Source organism: Globicephala melas, chromosome 3, assembly GCF_963455315.2.
Source record: "Globicephala melas chromosome 3, mGloMel1.2, whole genome shotgun sequence".
NCBI classification, from domain to species: Eukaryota; Metazoa; Chordata; class Mammalia; order Artiodactyla; family Delphinidae; genus Globicephala; species Globicephala melas.
This window is the reverse complement of record NC_083316.1, coordinates 101,374,587-101,398,960: the sequence shown is the minus strand read 5'-3', so window position 1 is coordinate 101,398,960 and position 24,374 is coordinate 101,374,587. Positions and strand designations below refer to the sequence as shown.

General features: G+C 35.0%; 1 protein-coding gene across 7 annotated transcripts in view; it reads left to right on the top strand.

Annotated features, from left to right (window-relative positions):
* The window catches only part of CEP120 (centrosomal protein 120), a 79,248-nt gene that overhangs the window by 34,902 nt on the left and 19,972 nt on the right, over nucleotides 1-24,374 (top strand). For 6 of the 7 annotated variants that reach the window (XM_060296149.2, XM_030869782.3, XM_030869781.2 and 3 more), the window contains 9 exons: nucleotides 532-681; nucleotides 1,481-1,663; nucleotides 3,479-3,575; nucleotides 3,680-3,832; nucleotides 4,391-4,480; nucleotides 8,391-8,483; nucleotides 9,543-9,704; nucleotides 13,463-13,585; nucleotides 20,803-20,901. In XM_060296149.2, the coding sequence (XP_060152132.1) occupies nucleotides 532-681; nucleotides 1,481-1,663; nucleotides 3,479-3,575; nucleotides 3,680-3,832; nucleotides 4,391-4,480; nucleotides 8,391-8,483; nucleotides 9,543-9,704; nucleotides 13,463-13,585; nucleotides 20,803-20,901 (1,150 nt within the window). The remainder of the gene's footprint in view (nucleotides 1-531; nucleotides 682-1,480; nucleotides 1,664-3,478; nucleotides 3,576-3,679; nucleotides 3,833-4,390; nucleotides 4,481-8,390; nucleotides 8,484-9,542; nucleotides 9,705-13,462; nucleotides 13,586-20,802; nucleotides 20,902-24,374) is intronic. The other variant, XM_060296150.1, reaches the window with a different exon arrangement.

The window sequence follows — 24,374 nt, the reverse complement described above, 5'->3', positions numbered from 1 at the left end:
TTTTTCCCCCCCCCCACATTTTAGTATTTATTTTTTTATAAAAATATTTTTGACATATTACATTGTATGAATGTAATGTGTACAATATGTTAATTTGCTACATTTGTATACCTCAGGGAGCTCTTAACAGATGGCAGCTCTGTCTTTGTTTAGTGGAGTCATTTTCACTTCTGAATCTTTGTCTTATTTGAAGTGTATCAAAGTGACTGTCTCTTTCTTATTTGGTGTATTGCCTTCAAAATACCAGTGTATACTCCTCCTTCCCCAGAGGATCTTGTAAAGGAACTTTGGAAACCAGTGCTGTGCAAATAATGCATTTTCTCTATAATTTTCTCTATAATTCTCTATAATTTCTGTGATTTTTATATCAACACTGAAAATATTTGTATAATTTTAAAGTTGGTGATAGGATTAAAACCATAATGTATTTGTACCATTTATCTATGAAAAAATTTTTATTTAATATTCATATTATACTTTTTAACAGACTAAATTTGTAAACTATAGGATTTTGTTTTTCTTAAATTCTAGGTACTCATATCCTTTCTTCGGAAGTGCAGCTCCTATTATGACTAATCCTCCTATAGAAGTTCGGAAAAACATGGAAGTTTTTCTTCCCCAATCTTACTGTGCATTTGATTTTGCAACTATGCCTCATCAGCTGCAGGATACCTTCCTAAGGTAATGTATACATGGTGTGTATGATATTATATTATGATATTATTTTCTCAAATCAACTCTTGAAAATTTGTATCATATTAACAAGAGGAATTCCTATATTTTTACATCCATAGCTGCTTATGCATTTGCGAATCTAGAAACAAATTTAAAATCTGTGACACTTGTGGTTCCACTATAAAGTTTTATGTGGTTACGAGGGCTCTTTTTAGATTTTCATATCTTGTTTGCCTGAGTTGGGATATTAGAACTTTCTTAAAACAATATATGAATAATGAAGGAACCTTGAAAAGTAATCTTGCTTTTTCCTAATATAATATGTGATGATAAATAAACTGTTTAGTTTTTATTATTGATTTACTTAATGACTGTAATGCATTATTTGCTTTTTCTGTTTTTTCATCTATATAAAATGGAAATGTTGATCCAGCCATCTGAAATGGATTTGTGACGAAAAATGAGATCTGTGAAGTGTCTTTTTACTTTCTCAGAGTATCACAATTTGAAAAGAATTTTAAAAGAAAGAATGAAGAGTAACTAAACGTTATGTAACCATTTGTGGGAATAGTAGTGTTCGGAAGGGTTTTCTTTATTGCACAGGAAGAGGTGTAAAAAAATCTAATAGTATTTTCTGTTTGTTACCTGTGGAATTGAGCCTTTACATTCCAGGTAGCAAAAACATCTTTGGCTACATTGAAGGAATTCAAAAATTTTAGTCCAGAAAAGCCTTAGTTCAGAGTTGATAGAAAAGCCTTAGTTCAGAGTTGATAGGTATGAACATATGTTTCTCTTTTCCTTTTAGGATTCCATTGCTGGTTGAATTATGGCACAAGGATAAAATGAGTAAAGATTTACTTCTGGGAATTGCCAGAATCCAACTTTCTAACATCTTGTCTTCAGAAAAAACTCGCTTTTTAGGTTCTAATGGTGAACAGTGTTGGCGACAAACTTTCAGTGAAAGCGTGCCTATTATAGCAGCACAAGGGTAATGCATTTCCTAGAGCTGGTCTTAGCTTTGCTTTTTATTCTGTTTAGCCAGCTACAACCTTATCCTTTCATGTCTTTTTTTTTTTTTCTGATCTTTTTTCTTTGACCTATGGGGGTTATATCCCAGTTTGCTCTTTAGCTTTCTGATACCTACTATATCCTCACAGAGTGAATCTGTGCTACCATAATACTGTTATACTTAGAGTGTTGAGTAAGTATTTCTCTCTCCTCTCTTTAGACTGATAATTTTAAGTTCAGGATCAGTTTGGTTTTTTTTAGCTTAGTAACTCAGGGTCAAATTTATAATGTATTTTTACATTATTTTGAATTTTTCTACTTGAAAAATATTTAAACTTTTGCCTCAAATATACTTGGAGAACGTTGCAAACGTTCGACACTTTTAAAAAATGAATATTCTTTTTTTGCCCTGAAATTCACTGCCAGAGTGAAAAACTTGAGTTCACATATTTTACACAAAATCATTCAACAAATATGTTATCTTTTTATATTTAACAATAGAAATTTAAATTGACTTTAACCTTACGTATCACATGCCTTCATTTTTAAAGCATAGTAAGACTGTAGAAGAAAATCAGGCCCAGTAAAAAGCTGAGATGTAGAAGTATTATTGGAATTTCTTCCCTTACTTTTCCTCATCCATGCCACTTTCAGAGAGTGAAGGGTTTAGTAGACCTTTATTCACTTGGAGATCTGGGAACAGGTTTTTAGAGAATCAGTTATTCTGGTTAACTGAAAATTCTTTTAAAAATCAGCATTCTTTTCTCTTATTGTAAGTAGAATATAATGAAAATAATCATTACTTGTTGGAAGTTATTTTAATGCTGATTGCTTTGAATAACTTTTATCGCCCTGCTCTGTAGACAGACGTTTTAAGAGATTTACCTAAGTGAAAACTTCAGAGATGATAGCGCTTCATTTTATTTTATTCATTTCTTCTGAAATCTGACATTAGAAGAAGAAAATGTAAAAGTTATTAAGAGTTCTAATCATGTGGGATCCATTCATTAAAGCTTTGTTTGATTTAAACAAAGCCACATTTTTTTGTTGGTAGAATTTTATTTTCCTCTAACATTGTCCTTTTATTTAATGGTAAATGCTGCATTCAGGTTCTGTGATACAGAAAGGTATTCGTTATAATACAAGTAACATAATTATCCCACTTCTAGGATTTAATCCTGAAGCAGTGCTCATATCCAGTAAAAGATTTATGAACAAGGCTGTTCATTCCAGGCAAAGTAGAAAAAGAGTCTAGAATAATCTATATATAATTGAGTAGGGGAATTGTTAAGTTTTTAAAATTTTACTACATAAATTCATTAGTGTGTTTTACAGGCATTAAAAATTATATTTTTTAATTAATGTTTGTCATTACACAGGAGGAAAATGCAGGAGGATAAATGGGGAAAAAAGGACAAAACTGTATGATTTTATGTGCATGAGTACATGTGTATCTACAGATCTAAAAAAGAGGAAGGAAATGAAATTTTAGCAGTGATTATCTGTGGGCAGTGAGATATAAAATTTCTTTTTTATACTGTTCAGTTTTTTCAAATCTGTAACTGTTGTAGGTCATTTTGTAGTGAATGTAAGTATGTACTTCATACTGTGTTTGTGATCATATAATATCACATATATAGAAGGTCTTGAAGTCTGCAGAAGCTGTTGCACTTTGAGCAGCAAGTGTCAGGTGCAAGACATGCTGTCTACTCAGTGCTCTAGCATTGGGGAAGTAAAAGGAAATAATATAAAAGTGTTTCCATGAGTTTTAAAATATTTCTGATTTCATTTGTAGGTCAAATAACAGGATAGTAGATCTTTCTTACACAGTGACTTTAGAAGATTACGGACTAGTGAAAATGCGTGAGATTTTTGTGTCTGATTCATCTCAGGTATATGTCATTGAATCTTATGAAATTATTCTTTAAAACAGACCTAACGTGTATATATGCGTGAGTGTGTTTGTTTTAGTATGCTTCTTTCATTCATATCTTAGGGTGTATCTGCTGTACAACAAAAGCCATCTTCTGTTCCTCCAGCACCTTGTCCTTCAGAAATCCAGACAGAGCCTCGTGAAACCTTAGAGTACAAAGCAGCACTTGAGCTAGAAATGTGGAAAGAGATGCAGGAAGACATTTTTGAAAATCAGGTTACTTTTTAAATGTTACGTAAAAGATTTTTTGTCTATTTAGTATATTTTCCCTTCTCCATAGTAGGCTTTTCTCCCTTTTCCATTGGTACTCTGTCTAGTCTCTTTGAATTCAAGAATGCCTTACTCTTTAAAAAAATGAAGAATTAAAAATTACTCAAAATGTGACAGCTTCACAGAAGCCACTCAGAAAGGATTCTCCTAAACTTTCTCCATGATTTGTGGGCAAAATTAGCACTGAAGGTTAGAATTCAGAGGTTAAGGACTTGAAGGTTTCTTTTAATTTCAAGATCTCATTTATCATACCCTCCTGGAAGCTGGAATCATTAGTTGTTAAACAAGAGAGGTAGAAAACAGCTATTAACTTTATACTGTCCTGAATTATACTCATATGGGTATTACTCACCTCAGGCATCCTCTGTTTTGTTTTAAATAAAATGGAATGTCTGAAAGAAATATATCATGATCAATATTAATTATTTAACTGAAAACAGCTGGTTTATTTATTTGAAATATTTAGGGTTTCTCTTTTTTACTTTATTTTTCTTCCTTTGACAGCTAAAGCAGAAAGAACTGGCTCATATGCAAGCTCTTGCAGAGGAATGGAAGAAAAGGGACCGAGAGAGGGAATCACTAGTAAAGAAAAAGGTAATGACTTTTATAAAAATTGAAGGAGGAAAGAAAGAATATTAATGATAGTATCTTCTATATACATTAAAGAAAATCTCTGGAAGGAATAACTAATTATAGTGGTTATATATTGGCTTGGATAAAGTGAATGAATGGGTCAGGGATAGGAAGAAGGGTTTTCACTGTAAGTTGTTTTGTACTTCTTAGATTTTGAACCCTGCAAATGTGTTATTACCTGTTCAAAAAGTGAATAAATATAGAAAGTGAATACTTTAGAGAAGAAGCCTATCTCTGTATTTAAAAAGAAAATAGAACATTTAAGTATATATAAATATTACATTATAATCTATTAGTTAATAAAAAGGACCAAAAACTCTTAAGCTGTTTTAAAAGATTGAATCATGAAATGTTATAAGTCACATCTTTTAGAATGATAACGTGAGACCATCTGATCTTATTCCAGAAAGCCAAAATTTAATATTTATCTATTTATATTCAAGGTATTGAGTAAAACAACCCTGAAAATTAGACTTGTCTAAAATATTCCAAATTCAAGTCTGTAAAAATACTCTCATATTAGTGGTTAATGAAATGTCTATAAATGGTAGAAGACCATGGCAGGGTAGTTGCTACACTAGATCAAGAGACAGGACAGGGTATGGACTAGAAAATTCTTTAAAGTTTTTTTCGGCCATTTATATTTAATTATTGACGTGCTTGGGTTTAAATCTATCTTGCTCTTGGTTTTCAATTTGTGCCATACATTCTTTGTTTTCTCTCTTTCCTGCTTTCTTTTGCACCTGCTTTCTTTTGCATTCATTGAATTTTTCTTTTTTTTTTTTATGATTCCATTTTATTTCTACAGTTGCCTTATTAGCAATATCTATTTCTTTTTTTAGTGATTGCTGTAGGGCTTACGGTATGCATCTTATCACAGTAAGCCTTCAGATGATACAGCACATTTAGCTTTTAAGACAAGTTAATCTTTGAGCCATTTTTTAATGCGACTGATGTGTTTTTCAATGTTGATGCTTATATGTAAAAGCAAAATATATGATGAAAATAACTCAAAGTATGGAAGTGAGGAAATGGACAAACACTGTTGTAACGTTCTCATACTATTTTACTAGTTTAAGCAATCACAATCGCTTTCCTAGATAACTACGTTTACTTCTTTATTTATTTTTATTTTTATTATTATTATTATTTTCAGCCGCACCATGCGGCATGTGGGATCTTCCCCGCTCGGGATCAAACCTGTGCCCCCTGCATTGGCACTGCGGAGTCTCTGCATTTACTTCTTAACTTGGTATCCTGTCCTCCATTACTGACCCCTGTAGCTTGAGATATCAGCCAAGAGTAGAGGAAGTCAGATTATGTACTCCTCCTCCTTAAAACACATCATACTCCTCATCACATTTAGAATAAAACTCGAAGTTCTTACCAGGACCTACAAGGCCTTTTGTAATCTGTCCCGTCGCTTTCTCTGTGACCTCATCTTCTGTCAGCCTTCTGTTCACACAGTCTATTCTAACCGTTTTGGCCTCTGTGTATTTCCTCAAACATGCTAAGCCACCTCTCTCCTCAGGATCTGTAGACTGCTTTTCTTTCAGAGATACTTTCTGGTTTCTGCTCAGAGTAATGTGAGCGAGGCCTTCTCTGACCACTGTATCCAAAATACTGCTCTCTTCCCCTGCCCCCAGGCACTAACTGTCCCCTCATTCTGCTTTACTTTCTTCGTAGCATTTACCTACTATTATATTAAATATTCACTTCTTTGTTTATAGTTTGTCTTCTCTGAGAGTATAGATTCCACATGACTTTGTTTTGCCCAGCATCTGCTACGTATACAATAAATATTTGTTTAAATTAAAAGGATAGGGCTTCCCTGGTGGCGCAGTGGTTGAGAGTCCGCCTGCCGATGCAGGGGACACGGATTCGTGCCCCAGTCTGGGAAGATCCCACATGCCGCAGAGCGGCTGGGCCCGTGAGCCATGGCCGCTCAGCCTGCGTGTCCGGAGCCTGTGCTCCGCAACGGGAGAGGCCACAACAGTGAGAGGCCCGCCCGTGTACGGCAAAAAAAAAAAAAAAATTAAAAGGATAATGAATGATTTCAGGTTTTATAGTTTTGAGTTTGAGATTTATGGGGACTCTTGGCATGTTCAGCAGGTATTTGGATTTACAGGGCTGCAACTCTGGAGGGGGGGTTGAGTTTGCAAAATAAATTTGGGAGTACTTCGCATCTGTGATGGTACATGGATAAGATGTTTGGGTTGCCAGAGGACGAACATATGGTTTGAATACTTCCTCCCCATCCTGTTTACCTGTCTTTCTATAAGGCTTTTTTACATGTGGCACTCAGAATTTGACACACTTATATTAGTGATTTGGTTAAGAATTTAAAGATGAACCAAAAATCAGTGGTAGAGTTAACAGAATTAATAAATGATCTTGCTTGGTTGGTATGTTGAGCTAAATCATCAAAATAAAGTTTAATAAAGAAAAATGTCATTCTGTAGTCAGAGTAAAACATTCACTTGGACAATGGGTGTAGTTATTCCAAGTTTAAAAACAAAGACCTTGGGGATTTTCTTTGACATAATGAACAGTGTGACTAGGATCCTCAGATAGCAAATGCAATTTTAGATGGAGTTAAAATTAGGAGACATTTGTTGACCTGTCTTTAGCAGTGCACATTCTTTAGTCTCTGAACTAGTGAGATCACATCTGGGTACCTTTTTTTTTTTTTTTTTGCGGTAGGCAGACCTCTCACTGTTGTGGCCTCTCCCCTTGCGGAGCACAGGCTCCAGACGCGCGGGCTCAGCGGCCATGGCTCACGGGCCCAGCTGCTCTGCGGCATGTGGGATCTTCCCGGACCGGGGCACGAACCCGTGTCCCCTGCATCGGCAGGCGGACTCTCAACCACTACGCTACCAGGGAAGCCCCCTGGGTACCATATTTTTGAAAGGACTTAGTTTAGAATGTAGACTCCAGATTAAATACAAGTATTAGAGGATGTGGAAATAATAACATGTGAATAATAGTTGACGCTTGTGCTTATCTTGGAGAAAAAAAGACTAGGAGGATGTATGATGGCTATCACTGGAGTCAAATATGTGAAGATACTTTTTTTCTTCCCAAGGGATAGAAACAGGATTAAAGGCTTAAAAACAGGGCTTCTAACGAGCATCAAACCCAGGCTTGTAAAGAGAAAATCAGGTTGGGGCCTGGGACCTGGAGACTTGTTGGTGAGGAGGACAGAAAATTTGGTTCAGAAAGTCCTAGTAAATATGATCAGTCTGAACTAAAAGATAGAAAACCATGAGAGAGGATCCTATACAGGCCAAGCAGGTAGACCTCTATCCTTAATGGGACTCACATCCTTAAAGACAGAGCAGAGCAGGACTTTAGGCTTGTACAAATTGGGGTACTAGGCTAAGGTCCCAAGCAGGAACTGTAGCTTCAGAAGCAATTAAGAACTCAGTTGTTTAAACTGTAATAAAGGACTAGATCTCAATAATAGGAGAACTGACTTGAAACTGATTGGTGATAGCTGGCCTATCACCAGTCTTAGTTCCAGAGAAAGAGCATAAGTGACTAAGAGGGCTTCAGAAAAATACTGGAATATTGAGCAAGGCAGATTTTTAAGGAGCTAAGTTTTTACTAAAACACAAGATTTTACTGGCAGTCTAACTTACCACCCAGTGGGAGAAGGGCTTCCTCAGGAGACTGAATATTACTAGAGATACCCAAGCAGAAGCTAGATTGGCTTCCTTCCTTAGAGTATAGTGGAAATATACTTTGAATTGGTATATGTAATTCATGATTTTCCTAGTCTCACATCCTCTGTTTCAGTAAAATCATAATATATGCATTTTTGAATTTGTGTTTTGAATTTGGGGAAAAGATAACTTTTATTATATTTTAGGTTGCTGAATATACTGTTCTCGAAGGAAAACTTCAAAAAACCCTAGTTGACTTGGAGAAGCGAGAGCAGCAGCTGGCCCTTGCAGAATCAGAGGTACTCTATTCATCTATCATGCCTTTATTTCACAGAATCCATATATTAAATTCATACCATTCATTTGTTTTTCCTTTGTACTGTATAAAGTATATTTCATGGAAATAGTCTTTCAGACATTATGGAGAAAACTGCTGTTCAACTAGGTGAAGCATGTTTTATATGTTAGAAGGTGAGGAATTAGGTAGAAAACTGTTATTTGAAATTCTTAACTATTATTCAGTCAGCTTTGGCTGACTTTTGCAATAGTGGAGATTTTCGGTTACCTTTGCAATTATGTGGAAGGAATGGATAGTTGCACTACCTAGAGAAAAGAGAAAATGTAGTGTAGGCTCAGGGACCTAGAATCATGATTTCGTATTTCACTAAGAAGGGAATATACCTCCTTCTTGCCTATTGAAGATTAGATCCCAAGAAAGGATAAACTTACGTTAGTACCATGCCTAGTTAGCATTTTTGTTAGGTCTTATTAAATTGTACCCTAACTACTTTTTTAAATTACTATAAAGTTCACCTCAAATTATTAGAATTTCTTCCTTGTGAAATATTATATGCCCCTTCCTTACCCAAATGTTTCTTAAAATTTTCTCAGCATATCACCCTAGCCTTATCTCTGCACATTTTCGGCAATTTCTAAATTGATTTAGATTGTTAAACCTAAACATAATGTGTATTTGTTCCTAATACTAAGGCTTTGTTATCTTCTATGTGATTAGGTAAAAAATAAGAAGTTTCTAAAGACGTGAAGAAACTTGGGCATATTTGCTTACATAATAAAATGGGTTTATTCAAATAGGGGTTTTAAGCATTTAGGGCCTTTTCAATTGAATTTATGCATCATATATGGATTTTGGGATAATACTTTGTATTTTAGGAGTAAATGATTGAAAATTTATAATTTAGTACACTTAAACATTAACTCTCTAATACCTGAAAATGATATAAAAATCACTTCATAAAATATTCTGAACATTTGACCATATATAAGGGTAATAGAATATTGACTAGTATAATGCAGGTAGTAATAGGTCAGCCTCTTAAAGATGTACCTGTTTTAAGCTTCAGAGAGAAAGAAGGGAACTGAAATCAGAACGTGAACGGAACCTGCAAGAACTCCAGGACTCTATCCGTAGGGCCAAAGAAGATTGTGTTCACCAAGTAGAACTAGAAAGGTTGAAGATGAAGCAACTAGAAGAGGATAAACACCGACTTCAGCAACAGGTTGGATGAAAATACCTGTCATCTCTTTAAACTTAGAGTTTATTTGCATTCTAGAAATAATAGAAATCATATTTCTATATATATATATATATATAATATATATATAATATATATTTTATAATATATATAATATTATATATATTTATAATATTATATTTTATAATATATATAATATTATATATATAATATATATATATTTATAATATATAATAATATAATATATATAATTTCTATAATAATAGAAATCATTCACATCATTATAAAATGATAACATGTGAATGATAACATTCACATGTTATCATTTTATAACAAGGAGTTATAAAAATTCCCAGTAATTTGGATTATTAATCACATTTACTACACTGAGAGTCAAATGTAAGTTGGATCTTCTTTTCCTGAAAGCTGAGGACTATATGGGAATAATCTTACTTCCCTTATAATTATTTGTATGAGATTGTGCTATATTTTAGTTAACTCTCATCTTAAAATTTTTTGCTCCTTTGAGCAAATGTAGATATTCTTCATATATCACTGGACCAAGTTCAGTTAAGAACCAAATTTCATGAGAGAATTGTCTGTGCTCCTTTCCATTTTCTCACCTCTCAACCCGTCCACCTCAGCTTTCCATCCCCATTGTCCCAGCCAGCCAGTTGTCAGAGAAGCCACCAGTGGGTGTTTTTCATTTCTCATCTTACTCAAACTTACTGACAAACTTATTGACAACATCAACACTGTTGTTCTTATATATTCTCTTCTCTCAATTCTATAACATCACTCTTCTTGTTTTTCTCTACTTTTCTGGCCATGCCTCAGGTCTGTTGCAGGTTTATTTTCCTTTATCTAGCCATTAAATATTGGACTTCCTCCAAGCTCCAGACTTACACTGTGCTAAACAATCTTATTCGTGCCTGTGGTTTCAGAGACAATCTGTATCTCTGAGACTTGTGCATTTATATCCCAAACCTTTCCTTTGCACTCTCAACCCATTTATCTCATTGCCTTTTAGACATCTCTACTTGGGTGTCTTAAAGGCATTTAAAACCCACCATGATCCTCCTGTCCATACTTGACCTTGCTGTAAGTATTCTTTGTGTCAGTAATGGACCCCTGTAACCTGTTCTTCCTGTCGCAGCCTGAGTGATATTTTTGAAATTTGGAATCATGACACCCTCCTCTAAATTCAGGGTTGTCTTAATGCTCATAAAGATCAGAATTACTACCTAGCCCTACCAGGCTTTGCATAGTTTGGACCCAGCCTACCTCTCTCACCTCATCTCCCACTCTTTCACCTTTTCTGTGTGCTCTCCAGCCACACTCGTCTTCTTCAGGTCCTCAGGCATACCATGCATGCTTCACCCTTAGGATCTTTGTGTGTGCTGCTTTTTCTTGGCCTAGTGAACTGTACTAACCCCTCAGTTTCCAGCTGAGGCATCACTTTCCCAGAGAAATCTTCCCTGACCCCTGCTGTCCAAGTCTAGGTCAAGTTTTTGTTATATGTTTTCTTGGGGTATTATTCTCTTATTCTATTTCTTTATGATATGTTATAGCAGTTTGTTTTTATTTTCATTAGTGTGATAATTTGATCAGTGTCAGATTATTAGTTCCATAAAACTGTTTTGGTTTCTGTCTGTATGCCTGGAGCCCAGCCAGTCTTCAGCACATAATAGGGGCTTAATAAATATCTGCTGGAAAAAGGAAGGCTCAGGCTTTTAAAAATGAAGCTTATCTATCTGTCTTGAAACATTTCAGTGTAGATTAGATATGTATGATGAATGCCTCTGAAGTCTTTAGTAAATCCTGGCATGAAGAATAGTTTCCATAGCAGTTCAGGGTCAGTTAAGATCATATTATTTAGGTGGTTATAAATATAAATTTGATTGTTATTGTGGTGGTCACATGTAAATTTATGAAAGATAAAGTTGTAAAAGTGGGCAATTGTGATGGGATTCGCCGGTAATGCTTCTCTTCTACCACTTATCAGGGAGATTCAGCCATCTAGAACAAAGGCTTCTAACATGTATTAGAATTACCGGGGGAGCTCATGAAAAAATCCATGTGTCCACCCTGTCCCAGACTGGTATAATTAGCTTACAACGTTGTGGGAAGAACCCTGGCAACATTGTGGGAAGAACCTTGGCGGGAAGAACTGGTATTGTGGAAAAATTCCCCGGGGCACTTCTAAAACATAAGCTAAGACCTGGGGAAAAAACTGTGGTGGGCAGCAGAAGTTTCTGGGATGCCCAAATTGCAAAGTCCATGACTGTAAACATTTCCCCTTTTATATATAAGAAAACTTTTTAGGCCCTTACTCTGAACCAGGTTACATGTACTATACACACAATTCTAACTGGACAGGTAGAAGGGACAGATAGATACACTGTCAGTGCAAGGTGATGAAGATAAAGTATATATATTCAAATATGTAAAGGCAGTTATCAGAACTGAAAAAAATCAATGTAGCTTATAGGCCACTTAGCAAAGGAAAAAGAACCCAGTATGCCTAGTAGCTTGATTAGTAATTCTTAATAGTAGATTGATAATGTCCTGAATGGTCAAAAAAATGCCAAATATTAAGTTTATTAGTTTTTGTTTAAAACAAAAATGTGACAGATTCTTTAGAGAGGTTTCTATTCAACTTTAAACAAAATTTACATGTTCAAAGAGGTAAATTCAGTTATATGGAAAATTTCCATGTGTGGGATATTCATTACCTAAAGATGCTAGATAAATCCTAATTAGAATTATTGATAATTATTAGCATAAAACAAGAATTTATTATTGGTAATTTAAGTTCCATTTTTGCCACCAGTTTTCTCAGTATTTCGCATTTAGTTAAGTCTTAGTCTTAAAGAGATAATTGGGTTATCTAAAGATGGCTAGTCATATTGGTGTATGTTTTCAGAAAGCATCTTTAAACAGTGCTTCTTTGCATTTGGTTAGAAAAATCCCACATTTAAAAAAAATACCTTTATATCTTTTTTTCTTTTTCTTGGTAGTTTTGAAACCATTCTAAGGGAAATTACAGTGTTTAGTCAAGGCAGTCTCTCTCTCTTTTTTTTTTTTAATTTAAGGAACTATTCATTAGAGCATCATTCCAGGGGATGAAAAGATCTGAATTCTCTTCATTCGTCTCCTAGTGACTAGCTCACTAGCTCTTTGGCACTGCCTCAGTAATTTAGCTCTTTGATCCTCAATTTTCCTACCTATAAATATGAAGGGACTGGACCAAATAATCTGTAAGTTGTAATAGCATTGGAATTATGAAATTCATACAGTATCAAATTATAGGAACAATAAATAATACTGCATTAAAATTACTTTCATCGATAATCAGGTATAATGCTTTCATCGATAATTAGGTATAATGCTCAATATTACATGTTGCATTTTTAAAAATTATTTTCAGTATTTTTATAAACCGACTTTTCCATTTGCCATCCAAAATTTAACAAAAATGTTCTCAAGATACTGGTTTTATAAGAAATTTCGTACTCCTAAAAAGGTTTTGTATATTGTTAATCGATTGCATTGTATTGTTAATCAATACAATTGTACAATTGTATTGTAATCAATTGTATATTGTTGATTTACTGAATTTTTAAGATTACTGGAGATCTTAATTTTCGTTATACTTTATTTTCTAAATTTTCTAATATAAACATGCCTTAAAGTAAAAAATGACACTATTGAATTGAATTCTGTAATACTAAACTTTGCGTACTGCTGTTTTAAAGTGGCTATAATTTTTTTTAATACAGCTCAATGATGCTGAAAATAAGTATAAGATTTTGGACAAAGAGTTCCATCAGTTCAAGGATCAGCAAAGCAGCAAACCAGAAATTCGGCTACAGTCTGAAATAAATCTTCTCACTTTGGAAAAGGTACCCATGTCAATTTATGGCAATTTAACTAGCCTTACTGGTAAATTTATAAAATAAAAAATGATACTTGAATATACAATGTAATAACATTTAACTGTAGTATTCTGATACCAAATAACATATCAGAGAATTTGAGGCACATGACATTGTCAATACTTGAATTTCATAGCTTTTATCAGTTATAGCTTATACTGCAGTCCTTGGTTACAGACAACAGAACTGAGTAACTCTTGGACTAGAGGAATTCACAAACCTGTCAAGAAAGCTAAAAAACCTGGGGGAAGCAAGTCATGGGCCCATCCTGTCATAAAACAGTCTACTCAGGATGCTACTGTTGGTGCCATGACTGCCATGTCCCTGGATTCTGTCTCCCCTGATTCTAGTGTTAGGCTGTTGAACTCTCAGTTTTGCAGTAGCCATTGTGAATACCCTCTCTCCATATTAGTGCCCTTTAGATTCACTGTTTCAGGTAGGAGCACGCATTTAAATCACAGGTCTGTACTCTACTCTTAGTTTGGAAGAAGCGATAGCCATCCTATTTTGCTTTCTGCAGTTGGAAGCCAGGTCCTGACTCTCATTTATATTGGGAGTCCCCACAGACAGAATGTTCAAGTTCTAGGCATTAAAAAATGTGTAATATCCAACAGACAATCTAAGTTTGACAATATGAGCTCTTGCATTTTAGAGTTTGATAAATTTTAGGCATTATTAAAAAGATATAGCATACTTAAGAAAATAACGGAGTTAATAATAAACAGGAAAATAAGCTTTAGAAGCTTAAGGATTTAATTGTCGTGGCAGCCATTGCCTGTCTGTTCCCACTCAGCATTGTAGTGAAGGCTTCCTTGCCCTTTCTCTTCTGTAGATTCAGCCACTAGGGGACACTAACAGAAGATTGGTAGATTAGATAGGAGTTGGGAAGATGCCATAGTAGTTCTTTCTTCTCTCTCTTTCTGCCTCTCTACCTCCCTTATTTTCTCTGGCAGTAGTTACATCTTTTTATGGTTCCATCTCCCACCAGGCATCCCTTCTCCAGCTTCCTTTAGTCAGTCTCCACTGTGGTTCTAGCCCACTGGACATCCCCAGTTTGTGGGTTGCTTGTATTAAGAACTACTATTTCCTGGTACCTTTTTGTAGTCCCTCCTACCTAGGAGAGGTGGGGGCTTCTTGCTGCTGCTGATTACTGGGTTGCCTCACCATATCCTCTTTGGCCTTTCTGCTCTTCCTTTATCTGTTGAACCGGTTTCCTGTATTAAATTGCTTCTGATTTCTAGATTCCTGGCAGGATGCTGATTGATAGAGTTGGTTTTTCATTATCCAGCAAAGTTGTATGCTATTTATGATACCATGCTAAATGCCATTATGAATGATTCAGAAATGTTCAGGATACCGTCAAGTAAATAACAAGTTACAGAAGGAGACGAGGAACATACCCAAATAACTAAAGCAAAAGGCAAACGAGCAGATATCGTCTAACTTTCTCTTGCTAAATGCCATGAGTCCAAAGGGAAAACAAAGTCAACTTCTGAAATCAACACACTAAGTATAAAGAAGGAATGACATTGTATATGGAGCCTAAGAATAGGTGAAACTTTAAATAGGTAAATATGTGGGTGAGGTTATTCCAAAAAGAAGTACTGAACAAAAGTATAAAAAAGATTAAAATATCTATTGCATATTTGGATAGCTGCTTGACTAGAACCTAATCATTATAGTAGTATGGTTTACCCTTGAACAACATGAGTTTGAACTGTGAGGGTCCACTTATACACAGATTTTTTTCAGAAAATACATTCTACAGTACCACATGACCCGTGGTTGCTTGATTCCTCAGATGCGGTACCACATATTCAGAGGGCCAACTGTAAAGTTATAGGCATTTTTTTGACAGCATGGAGGATTAGCATTCATACCCCTGCATTGTGCAAATGTCAGCTGTAATTTTAAAATAAATGTAGGCCTGATAAGAGAATGCTGGAAATAAAGGTAATTTTCAGCCATATGAGGGAAGAGCTTAGATGTTTGCTTAAAGAATTCATATTTCATCTGGTAAGAAAAGTCAAAGATTACTCTTTGTAAGACAATTTATAAGATTGGCTTAATGGATGTTAATATTAAGAGAAATGAAGATTTTCGATGAACTTTTTTGGAGGGATGGAAGTTGTAGAGAATTCAGATTTTAGACATACTACATTTGAGATGCTAATGCAGTAATCTAAGTGAAGGAGTTAACTAAATGGTTAAAAAATGAGAAAATACAGTAGGGAGAGAATAGGGCTAGACAAACAGATTTGAGAGTCATTTGAATAAAGTAACAGCTTACAGGTATATGCAATTGCTTAAGGAGTGTTTAGGAAGGCTAATTGATGATAAAACTTAGGGGGACGTTCAGCTTTGAGAACAATCAAGAGTTGAGGAAGGAGGCTAATGAGATTTAGAGAAGTAATAAAAACAGTCTAGTGCTGTGCCCAAAAGGAAAGGGGGAGTTTAAAGAGTGAGGAAGTGAAAGTAATCTCTCATGATGGGCAAGTCAAGAGTGGTTGAGGAAAGACCCCCCCATGTGTTTGGCAGTTAAGAGGTCACTGATTTTTAAGAAGCCAAATTGCAGAAGGTTATAGAAAGTTTGGCTTTGAAAAGAAAACAAGAAAAGGGCTTCCCTGGTGGTGCAGTGGTTAAGAATCCACCTGCCAATGCAGGGGACATGGGTTCGAGCCCTGGTCCGGGAAGATCCCACATGCCGAGGAGCAGCTAAGCCCGTGAGCCACAACTACTGAGCCTGTGTGCTGCAACTACTGAAGCCTGTGCACCTAGAGCCCGTGCTCCGCAAGAGAAGCCACCGCAGTGAGAAGACCACGCACCGCAACGAAGAGTAACCCCCGCTCACCACAGCTAGAGAAAGCCCACGCACAGTAACGACGACCCAACACAGCCAAAAATTTAAAAAATAAAAAAATAAATTTCAAAAAACCTCAGAAGACAAGAAAAAATGTAGCCCAAGGGCCTAAAGCTGTTGAGAAAAGCTTATTTAGAGGTAGGAAAATCAGAGAATATTTTTAGATTAAGGAGAAGAAATTAACAGCAAGGAGAAATTGAAGCTTTAAGAGAGATGGGGATGGTTGGAGCATAGATATAAAATTTAGCCCTTGATATGACTATTCAAGAGGCAGAAGGGTGCATATAGAAAATTTGGAGACAAGAATAAGAGTGGTTAAAAAAAACTGAGTTGAAAAGGGTATTAACTGCTTTCCTCTAGCATTTCTGAATTCATTAAATGTTTCTGCAGCTTGTCAGATGCCATGCTATTTTTGGTTCCTCTTCTTACCCCAATATCTATTTAATTGCAAAGTCTTGTTGATTCTGCTTCGTTCTTTTCTGGACAATCTCTTCATTCTCCATTTTTGGCCTTCTCATTTCTCTACCAGTAACCTTGAATTTGAATCAGACTGGACATTTCCCACCCCTTTTGATTAAACCAAATGTTAAAGTATTTCTGTTTATATATTATGAATTATGTGGCCTGCCAGAGATATTTGAAGCATTCAGACAATATCTCATCAATTCTCACAAGTTCTCTTAAGTAGGTGTCAAGAGTATTTCCATTTTATCTTGGGGAAATTCAGGGCCAAATATCTCAAAATTGGAACAGAGGGCTTATGATATTCATCTTTTCTGAATATATACTAGATAATATCACCATAGAAATAATTGTAAATGATTTTTTAAAATTTCTTCTTCCAGTTACACTTCTACCAAAAGGATAAAAATCACCAAACATATTACAAATATAAACAGCACCATGAACTTGTTGAGGGAAAAAAAAAAGTGTAATGGAAGCACCTTTATATCAGACCTAATGAATTCATCCACTGTTTTTAAATGCCTAGCAAAACAAGGCTTCTCAGCTGTTTTGAACATTCTTTGTAAGTTTTTTTGGAGCCAGAAGAGGGCAGAATCTTATTTCTTAAGTAACAAAGAGATAAAAGCATAAAAAGGAAGGCTTAAGTGAAAAAGTACCTGATTTAGTCTACAACTTCTGGTTATGTCTGATTGAGAGCTTTTTTCTTTTCTGTTTACTGGTCTCTTCAGTATAACACAAATATTTCCATTTTCACTGAAATAGTCTAAAAATAAGTTAACATTACGATACAGTTTTACCAAATGTAATTCTTGATTCCCTTAAGAAGTGAATAGTTTGATGTGCTTTTAGTTAGGAAATGACTTTTAGATAGCTTAAAAACAATTGGAACTTTTAACAAATAAAATAGAGGAAGCATTATAATTTAGTAATGCATACAGAAGATTAAGACAGAAACTAAATTTGTGTATTTAAGAACATTCGGTGAGTATCTAATGTGTCTTAGGACAAAGGGAAAAATGAGAGAAAAGAAAAGAATAAAAGTATGTTATCCTTTTTGGGACCTCACTTTTTTTTTTTTGATGACCATTTTTAAAGTCTTTATTGAATTTGTTACAGTATTGCTTTTGTTTTATGTTTTGGTTTTTGGGCTGCGAGGCATGTGGGATCTTAGCTCCCCGACCAGGGATCGAACCCACACCCCCTGCATTGGAAGGCAAAGTCTTAACCACTAGACCGCCAGGGAAGTCCCTGGGACCTCACTTGTAGAAGAGTTTGTAATATAATTGGGGAGATGACTCAGAGAACCTTAAATGACCATATATAATCGAATACCAGGGAATGTGATAGGAACTCTTTGCAATTCAGAAGTCATTTGGTGTTCAGAATGTAGTAGTTTTAAGACAGCTCCATGGAGAGGTAGAATTTGAGCTGAATCTGAAGTTTTAAATAAGCGATGAAGAAAAAGAATCGACAGGCTCAGGAAGTAACTTGGACAAGGTGAATGTAGGGGAGACAAACCCGGTGGTTGGAGTAGAGGGTTTCCTGTTGAGGAATACCAAGAAAGTAGTAGAACAAGGAGGATGGAAATTATATCTTGGAGTGCTTTAACACCTAGGCAGAGGAGTTTAGGCTCAGTCCTGTAGGCAAGTAGTAGCTGTTGTAGATCTTTTAGTAGAGAGTAAATTGATATAATAGTTATTTCCAGGATTTGTAGATAGAATACGTTTGAGGCTGAGCAGACAAGAGATGAGATAAGCCTGAGCTTAGGAAATAGTAGAAAGAACATAAAAGAATAAAACTGGAAAATATTTCAAGGGAGAAATCTATAGTTTTTTGTGACACATTGGAACTGGGGAATAGGAAATTAGAGGCAAAGACAATGCCATGCCTCCAGTAGAGAATTAGAGTTGTGGGTATATCAGGGATAGAAACAGGGACATTGAGAATCAGTGAAAGTCTGTGCTTGGTCTTCACTAGCCTCTGAATTGACTCTAGGTCCTGAGCCAAGTTTTAATTTGAGTCTGTAACTTGGCTTATGATTTAAGTCAAAAAAGCCTTCCCAAAGTCTCATGTCTACCCACAAAAAAGGGCTCTTAACTCGAGGTCTTTGAATGCCCTGAAATTGTGTCAAAATTTTGGTTGTGTACCTTTTTTTGGGAGTTGGGTCCATATATTTCTTTAGAATCACAGAGGCATCTGTACCCTTAAAAAAAGTTAGGCATCACTGATTTGGTAGTTTGGGATGAATTAGAAAAATGATGTGTAACGTCTCAGATTTGTTAGCTGCAGTTTTTTTTGGTTTGTTAAGAATAAAGACATTATATGTTTTGATTATATATGCATTTTAAATTAGTGTGAACTACTGTGTGAATATCAATGCAAATGTGAGTTATTTTGATAATCATGGCAAAACTGACAAAACCTCCCCAGCTTTTTCTGATGGAGTCAGTTAAGTGGGTATAAGTGATCTCTCTAGGTTGTCCTAACCCTCATTCTGAGGCTCGTCTAGGATACTGTACCTTCTCCAAGACCCAGGGACATGGTCACTTTTATAATTGAATACTATTCTTTTATCACACAGTCATAAAACAGATTTTTGCTTTTCCTCTGACATATGTCCTCTTGTTAAAATTACCAGCTAATAAGTATAAGTCTTTAGGGCATAAGTGGAAGAGATCATCTTTGATAATCTCAGAGTATTAGTCAACTTAAGATGTATGAGTATAGTTGTGAAATGTCAACACATTTAAATCCAAGCACTAGGGATTTGTAAAGCAGAAAAGACCTTGACTCCATGAAGTCATATATTACTGCAGAGAACATTCTGGTCTTTTGTGAAGGGATTTTGGCAATCTGCTTTTCCTTTCATTTTATTTTCCTTCTGAGCTTTCTGAAGCTTGAATTTTTGGATAGTGTCTTCGATTTTATTTTTCTGCAAAACATTAGGAGTTGTGTGTATGGGAAAAACTAGACTTGATATAAAAAAATTAGACCAGTTTAGATTAACAGTATTTTACTGTAATTCATCCATATAATTACCTTATCACTTAAATAGTAAAACTGTCTGTTGGCTACATGAATTTGTTTGGTACTTGGTTTGAAACTTTGAGAGAGTACATTCCAAAACGTAGCCAAGTTGGCTTCAGTTCATACACAACAGATTGCCTGCTGCAAGTATAAATAACTGTATTTTAAAAATCAAATCTATTTCGTGTTTTTCTTTATATATTTGAGGAAAAATAGAAAATAAAAGTTAGATGAGTGTTTTTAGGAGCATTATTTTTCTTACTCTTGGGTTTAACATTCTTAAAATATTTTTGACTTTGTACTCTCAGTAAACTGCCTTCTGATAAAACAGTTCACTGTTCTCAGCATTCTATGATTTTTGCCAAAATAGAGTTATAAAAGTATCTCTACAAGCTCTCTTCAATGTAAGACAAAATTCCACATAATGATAGGTCTCCAAAAGGAATAATTTGGTTTCAAGGTTGAGAGTGTCAGTGAAATGGAATGCTAACAACTGCTTTTTGTTATATTAAAAAAAAAATGTATTTTTCACTCTGTGATCTTTATGTAATATATATGTTTTAAATACATTTATAGTAACTGCCTGGAGGTTAAGACTGATTCAGTTCCTTTTAGTATAGGCTGTTAGGCAGTAAAAATACAACTATATTTTAAACAAGAAAATGTTCATGTGCCATAATATTTACAGTAAATTATATAACAGTTTTAGATGATGTCGTATGTTACACTATATAAACTCTTTTCTTAAGCCAGAGTCTTTGTATATATTATCTTTCAGTGATTGTACACAGTGGTATAGTGTTTCACTTGATATGATTTTAATCACTGTTAGGTTGAACTTGAAAGAAAGTTGGAATCCACAACTAAGTCTAAGCTGCATTATAAGCAGCAGTGGGGACGAGCTTTGAAAGAACTTGCCAGACTTAAACAGGTATGTAGTTTATAGCTAATGATGGATTATTCTTTTTATGTCTTTCTCCCTTGATTTTTTTTTTTTTTACAAGTTTGCACATTTGGCAATATCTGTTAGGTTCATATGTCTGTATTTAAATGTCCAGTTCTGTATTTGAGATTAGGCCCCACCCCCCCTTTTTTTAATGTGTTACATATAAGATCCTCCTTTATAAAAACTAAAACTTCTAGTTCCTTTTTCTTTTCCTTTTTTTTTTTTTAAAGCCAACTGTCCTCTTCCCCACAGCAAGTTGGGAATAATTTCTACTTTCACTTTAAAAACAATCATTCTTTTTCTCCTTTTACTTTCACTTATAAAACTACCATCCTTTTTTCCTTAGTATTAATTTTCTTCTATTGGGAGTGCCTTTGGGGGGAGAATTTTAAGAACATATTTTAAAAGTCATTCCTAGGAAGACACAGTAATTTATTCATTAAAAAAAGGAATCACGGGATTTTTGCATAATTTTACAAGGATTTAAAAGTGAGAGTAGTTTCCTAAATTCTTTACATTACTTTTTTTTTTCCTTCCTGGTACCAGGTAACAAATGCCATTAGCTTCCTGAGGAATTAACCTTAATTTTGGCTATAATTTCTTCAAATTATTAAGATCAAATAAAATATGAGCAAGATTTTTATTTTGAATCTCATCTATGTGACCTAAACTTTTAAGGATGATTAGTGGTTAGTTTATTGTAAGTTTTGCTTTTCTGAAATGTGTCCATTATATGCCGAATGCAATTTTGGTACGTAGGGTCTCTCAGATTTGTATTTTTCTTTTAATGTGTCTCCCAAACCATCAAATGTCATTAACATCTTTGTGGTATTGTACTAAATGCTTACCACCTTCATAGAAGAGTATGTACTAGACTGCCTGAGAATAAATAGTGCAGTTTGCCTTAACATAGCTTTTAGATGAATTGAGATTGTAAGCATAAGTATAAAATAATATTACACACACTGAATATGTTTTATAGATGCTCACAAGACTAAGCATAGATGAATGAATGAATAGTCATATATAGTACTGAGGGCCTCCTGTGTTAGATTTATAGTTATAAGTAAAACATAGGTCTTTGCCTCAGGGAGCTTGCAGTTTAGTAATAGGGAAGAAAACTGTAAATACAACATTTACTGCCAAATAGTAAGAGCCCTGAAAAGACCTGTACAGAGTACTCAGGAGGGGAAGTACATCTATTTAATAGAACTTAGGAAAGGTGTCATAGAAGATGAGATATTTGAGATGGATCTCTGGAGAATTGGTTGTGATTTAGGAAAGCTGTGGGGAAAATGTATATACAATGAATAGAATGATTATAGCAAGGAGGCACAAAGTCAGAAAGCATAGACTCTCCATGGAGAACAGAGGAGGTCCCATTTTAGAGGTCATTTCAGGAAATAAGGACTAGGTAGCAGTGGGAACATGACAAGGAGATTATTTTAAAAGACATGGTTTTGGTAGATTCTATACAATACACTATACCTAATCAGAATGCAGAGTGGAAAGTCAAAGATGATGTCAAGGGTTCAAGCCTTAGTGTTTGGAAAGAGAGTTTTCCAGGATTGTAATGATGGTTATTAAGACAAGAAGCTGATTGAGGCATGGGGAGGAGACAGGACTTGCAGATTTGAACATTTTAATTTTTACAGAAAGAAATTCAGCAAGCATTTAGAAATATGGACTGATGTTGGGAGGATGATTGAGCTTAATAACATGAAGGAATCCTTTTGCAGAGGTGATAATTGAAGATGTGGCAGATAGAACTTAGAATTCTTACGTTTAAGGAGGAAGGAAAGCTGATAAGTGCTTGGTATTATGCTAAGCCCTTCATACGTTTTCATTTGATCCTAACCAAGATCCCTATATAGCAGGTAATATTTCCATTTTATCGATGAAAGAAGCAGGCTTAGAGACATTAAGTAAGTTGCGCACGATCACACAGGTACTAAGTGATAGAGCAAGGATTAGACTCATTTGACTAGAGTGCGGTCTCAGGCTCTTCCTGCTTTATAATGTTATGGTTTAATTCCATAGAAGCCACATAGTGAAAGAATTTCAAATAGAACAAAGTGAGCTGTGGAAGACATTAGGGATTTCTGACAGAGTGAGTATTGAAGCAGAAGAAGTCATGATTTGGCATATCATAAGCAAGGAAAATGACATCACTGACAGATAGACTAGCTCAGGTAATGAGAATTAAAGTGACTTTGAAAGAGAATAAGCTAATATAAAGTCATGATGGCAAGATAGTTAAGTTACATTTAGTACCACAGGGAGGAGTCCCTGTGGAATTGGGAGCAAGGAAATAATGTGGTGAGAGTGGCTATTAAAAATAACAGGATACAAATTCTACCACAGGCAGCATACATAGCAGTTTAGAACATGGCCTTGGAGTCAAGAGAGCGGTATTGAATCTTGGCTGTACTTCTTAACTACCTCTGGGACTTGGGGAATATAATTTCTCTGATTAGTCTCCTCATTTGGAAAATGAAAAATCTTTCCTCACAGGTTGTTCTGAGAATTAAATGAGTGGTCTGTAAAGCATTTAACACAGTGTTCCGTACATAGTGTATGCTCAATAAATGGTAACTGTTGTTAAAAGGATATGAGCCATAAAGCTATTGTGTAGTATTCTTGGTTTCAGTCATTGGGGACCTAATCAGATGGTAGCTTTGGAATATTGATGAATAGAACAAATATTAGAAGGATTTACGACTGAGTAGCTGAAAAATGACAGACACCAACCAAAAATAGAAAATTTTTAAGTCTACAAGATAGGAGAATGTTGTTATATAATAGTAGCAGTGAGGAAGTGAGGTTCAGTATAGTTTGACTAGTAACAGTAGTTTGTATTTGGATGGTAGATTTAATATAGATGTTCTGTAGAAACTGACAAAAGGGGGAAAACCTATGTTAGGGCTAATTGTGCACATATGCAATACTGTCAGTAGGTGAACTTCCTAAAGTTAGGTGTAAAGAGATGAGAGTGCATTGAGTCTGAAGAAACATCTATAGTTGTTTTATTTGTTCATTTTTCATTCATCAAGTACTTATTGAGAGCCTATTATGCACCTTGCACACTGGTAGATGCTCTAGATACAGCAATTCTCTCCCCACAGTAAACTTAAAGTTCAGCTGGGAGGGCTGATATTTAACAAGAACATGGCAGAGTGGTAAGAAATGCAAGTGAAGTTAGCATAAATAATAGAAAATAAGTATTAGAAAAACACGAGGACAGTGGGTTATCATTGTATTTTGTCATTCAAAGCTGAGGGAGAAATGGTTCAAAAATGGTGTTTCAAATATCAGTATTAGAAAAAGGAATCCAAACTGGAAAAGAAGTAAAACTGTCACTGTTTGCAGATGACATGATACTATACATAGAAAATCCTAAAGATGCTACCAGAAAACTGCTAGGGCTCATCAATGAATTCAGTAACACTGCAGGATAC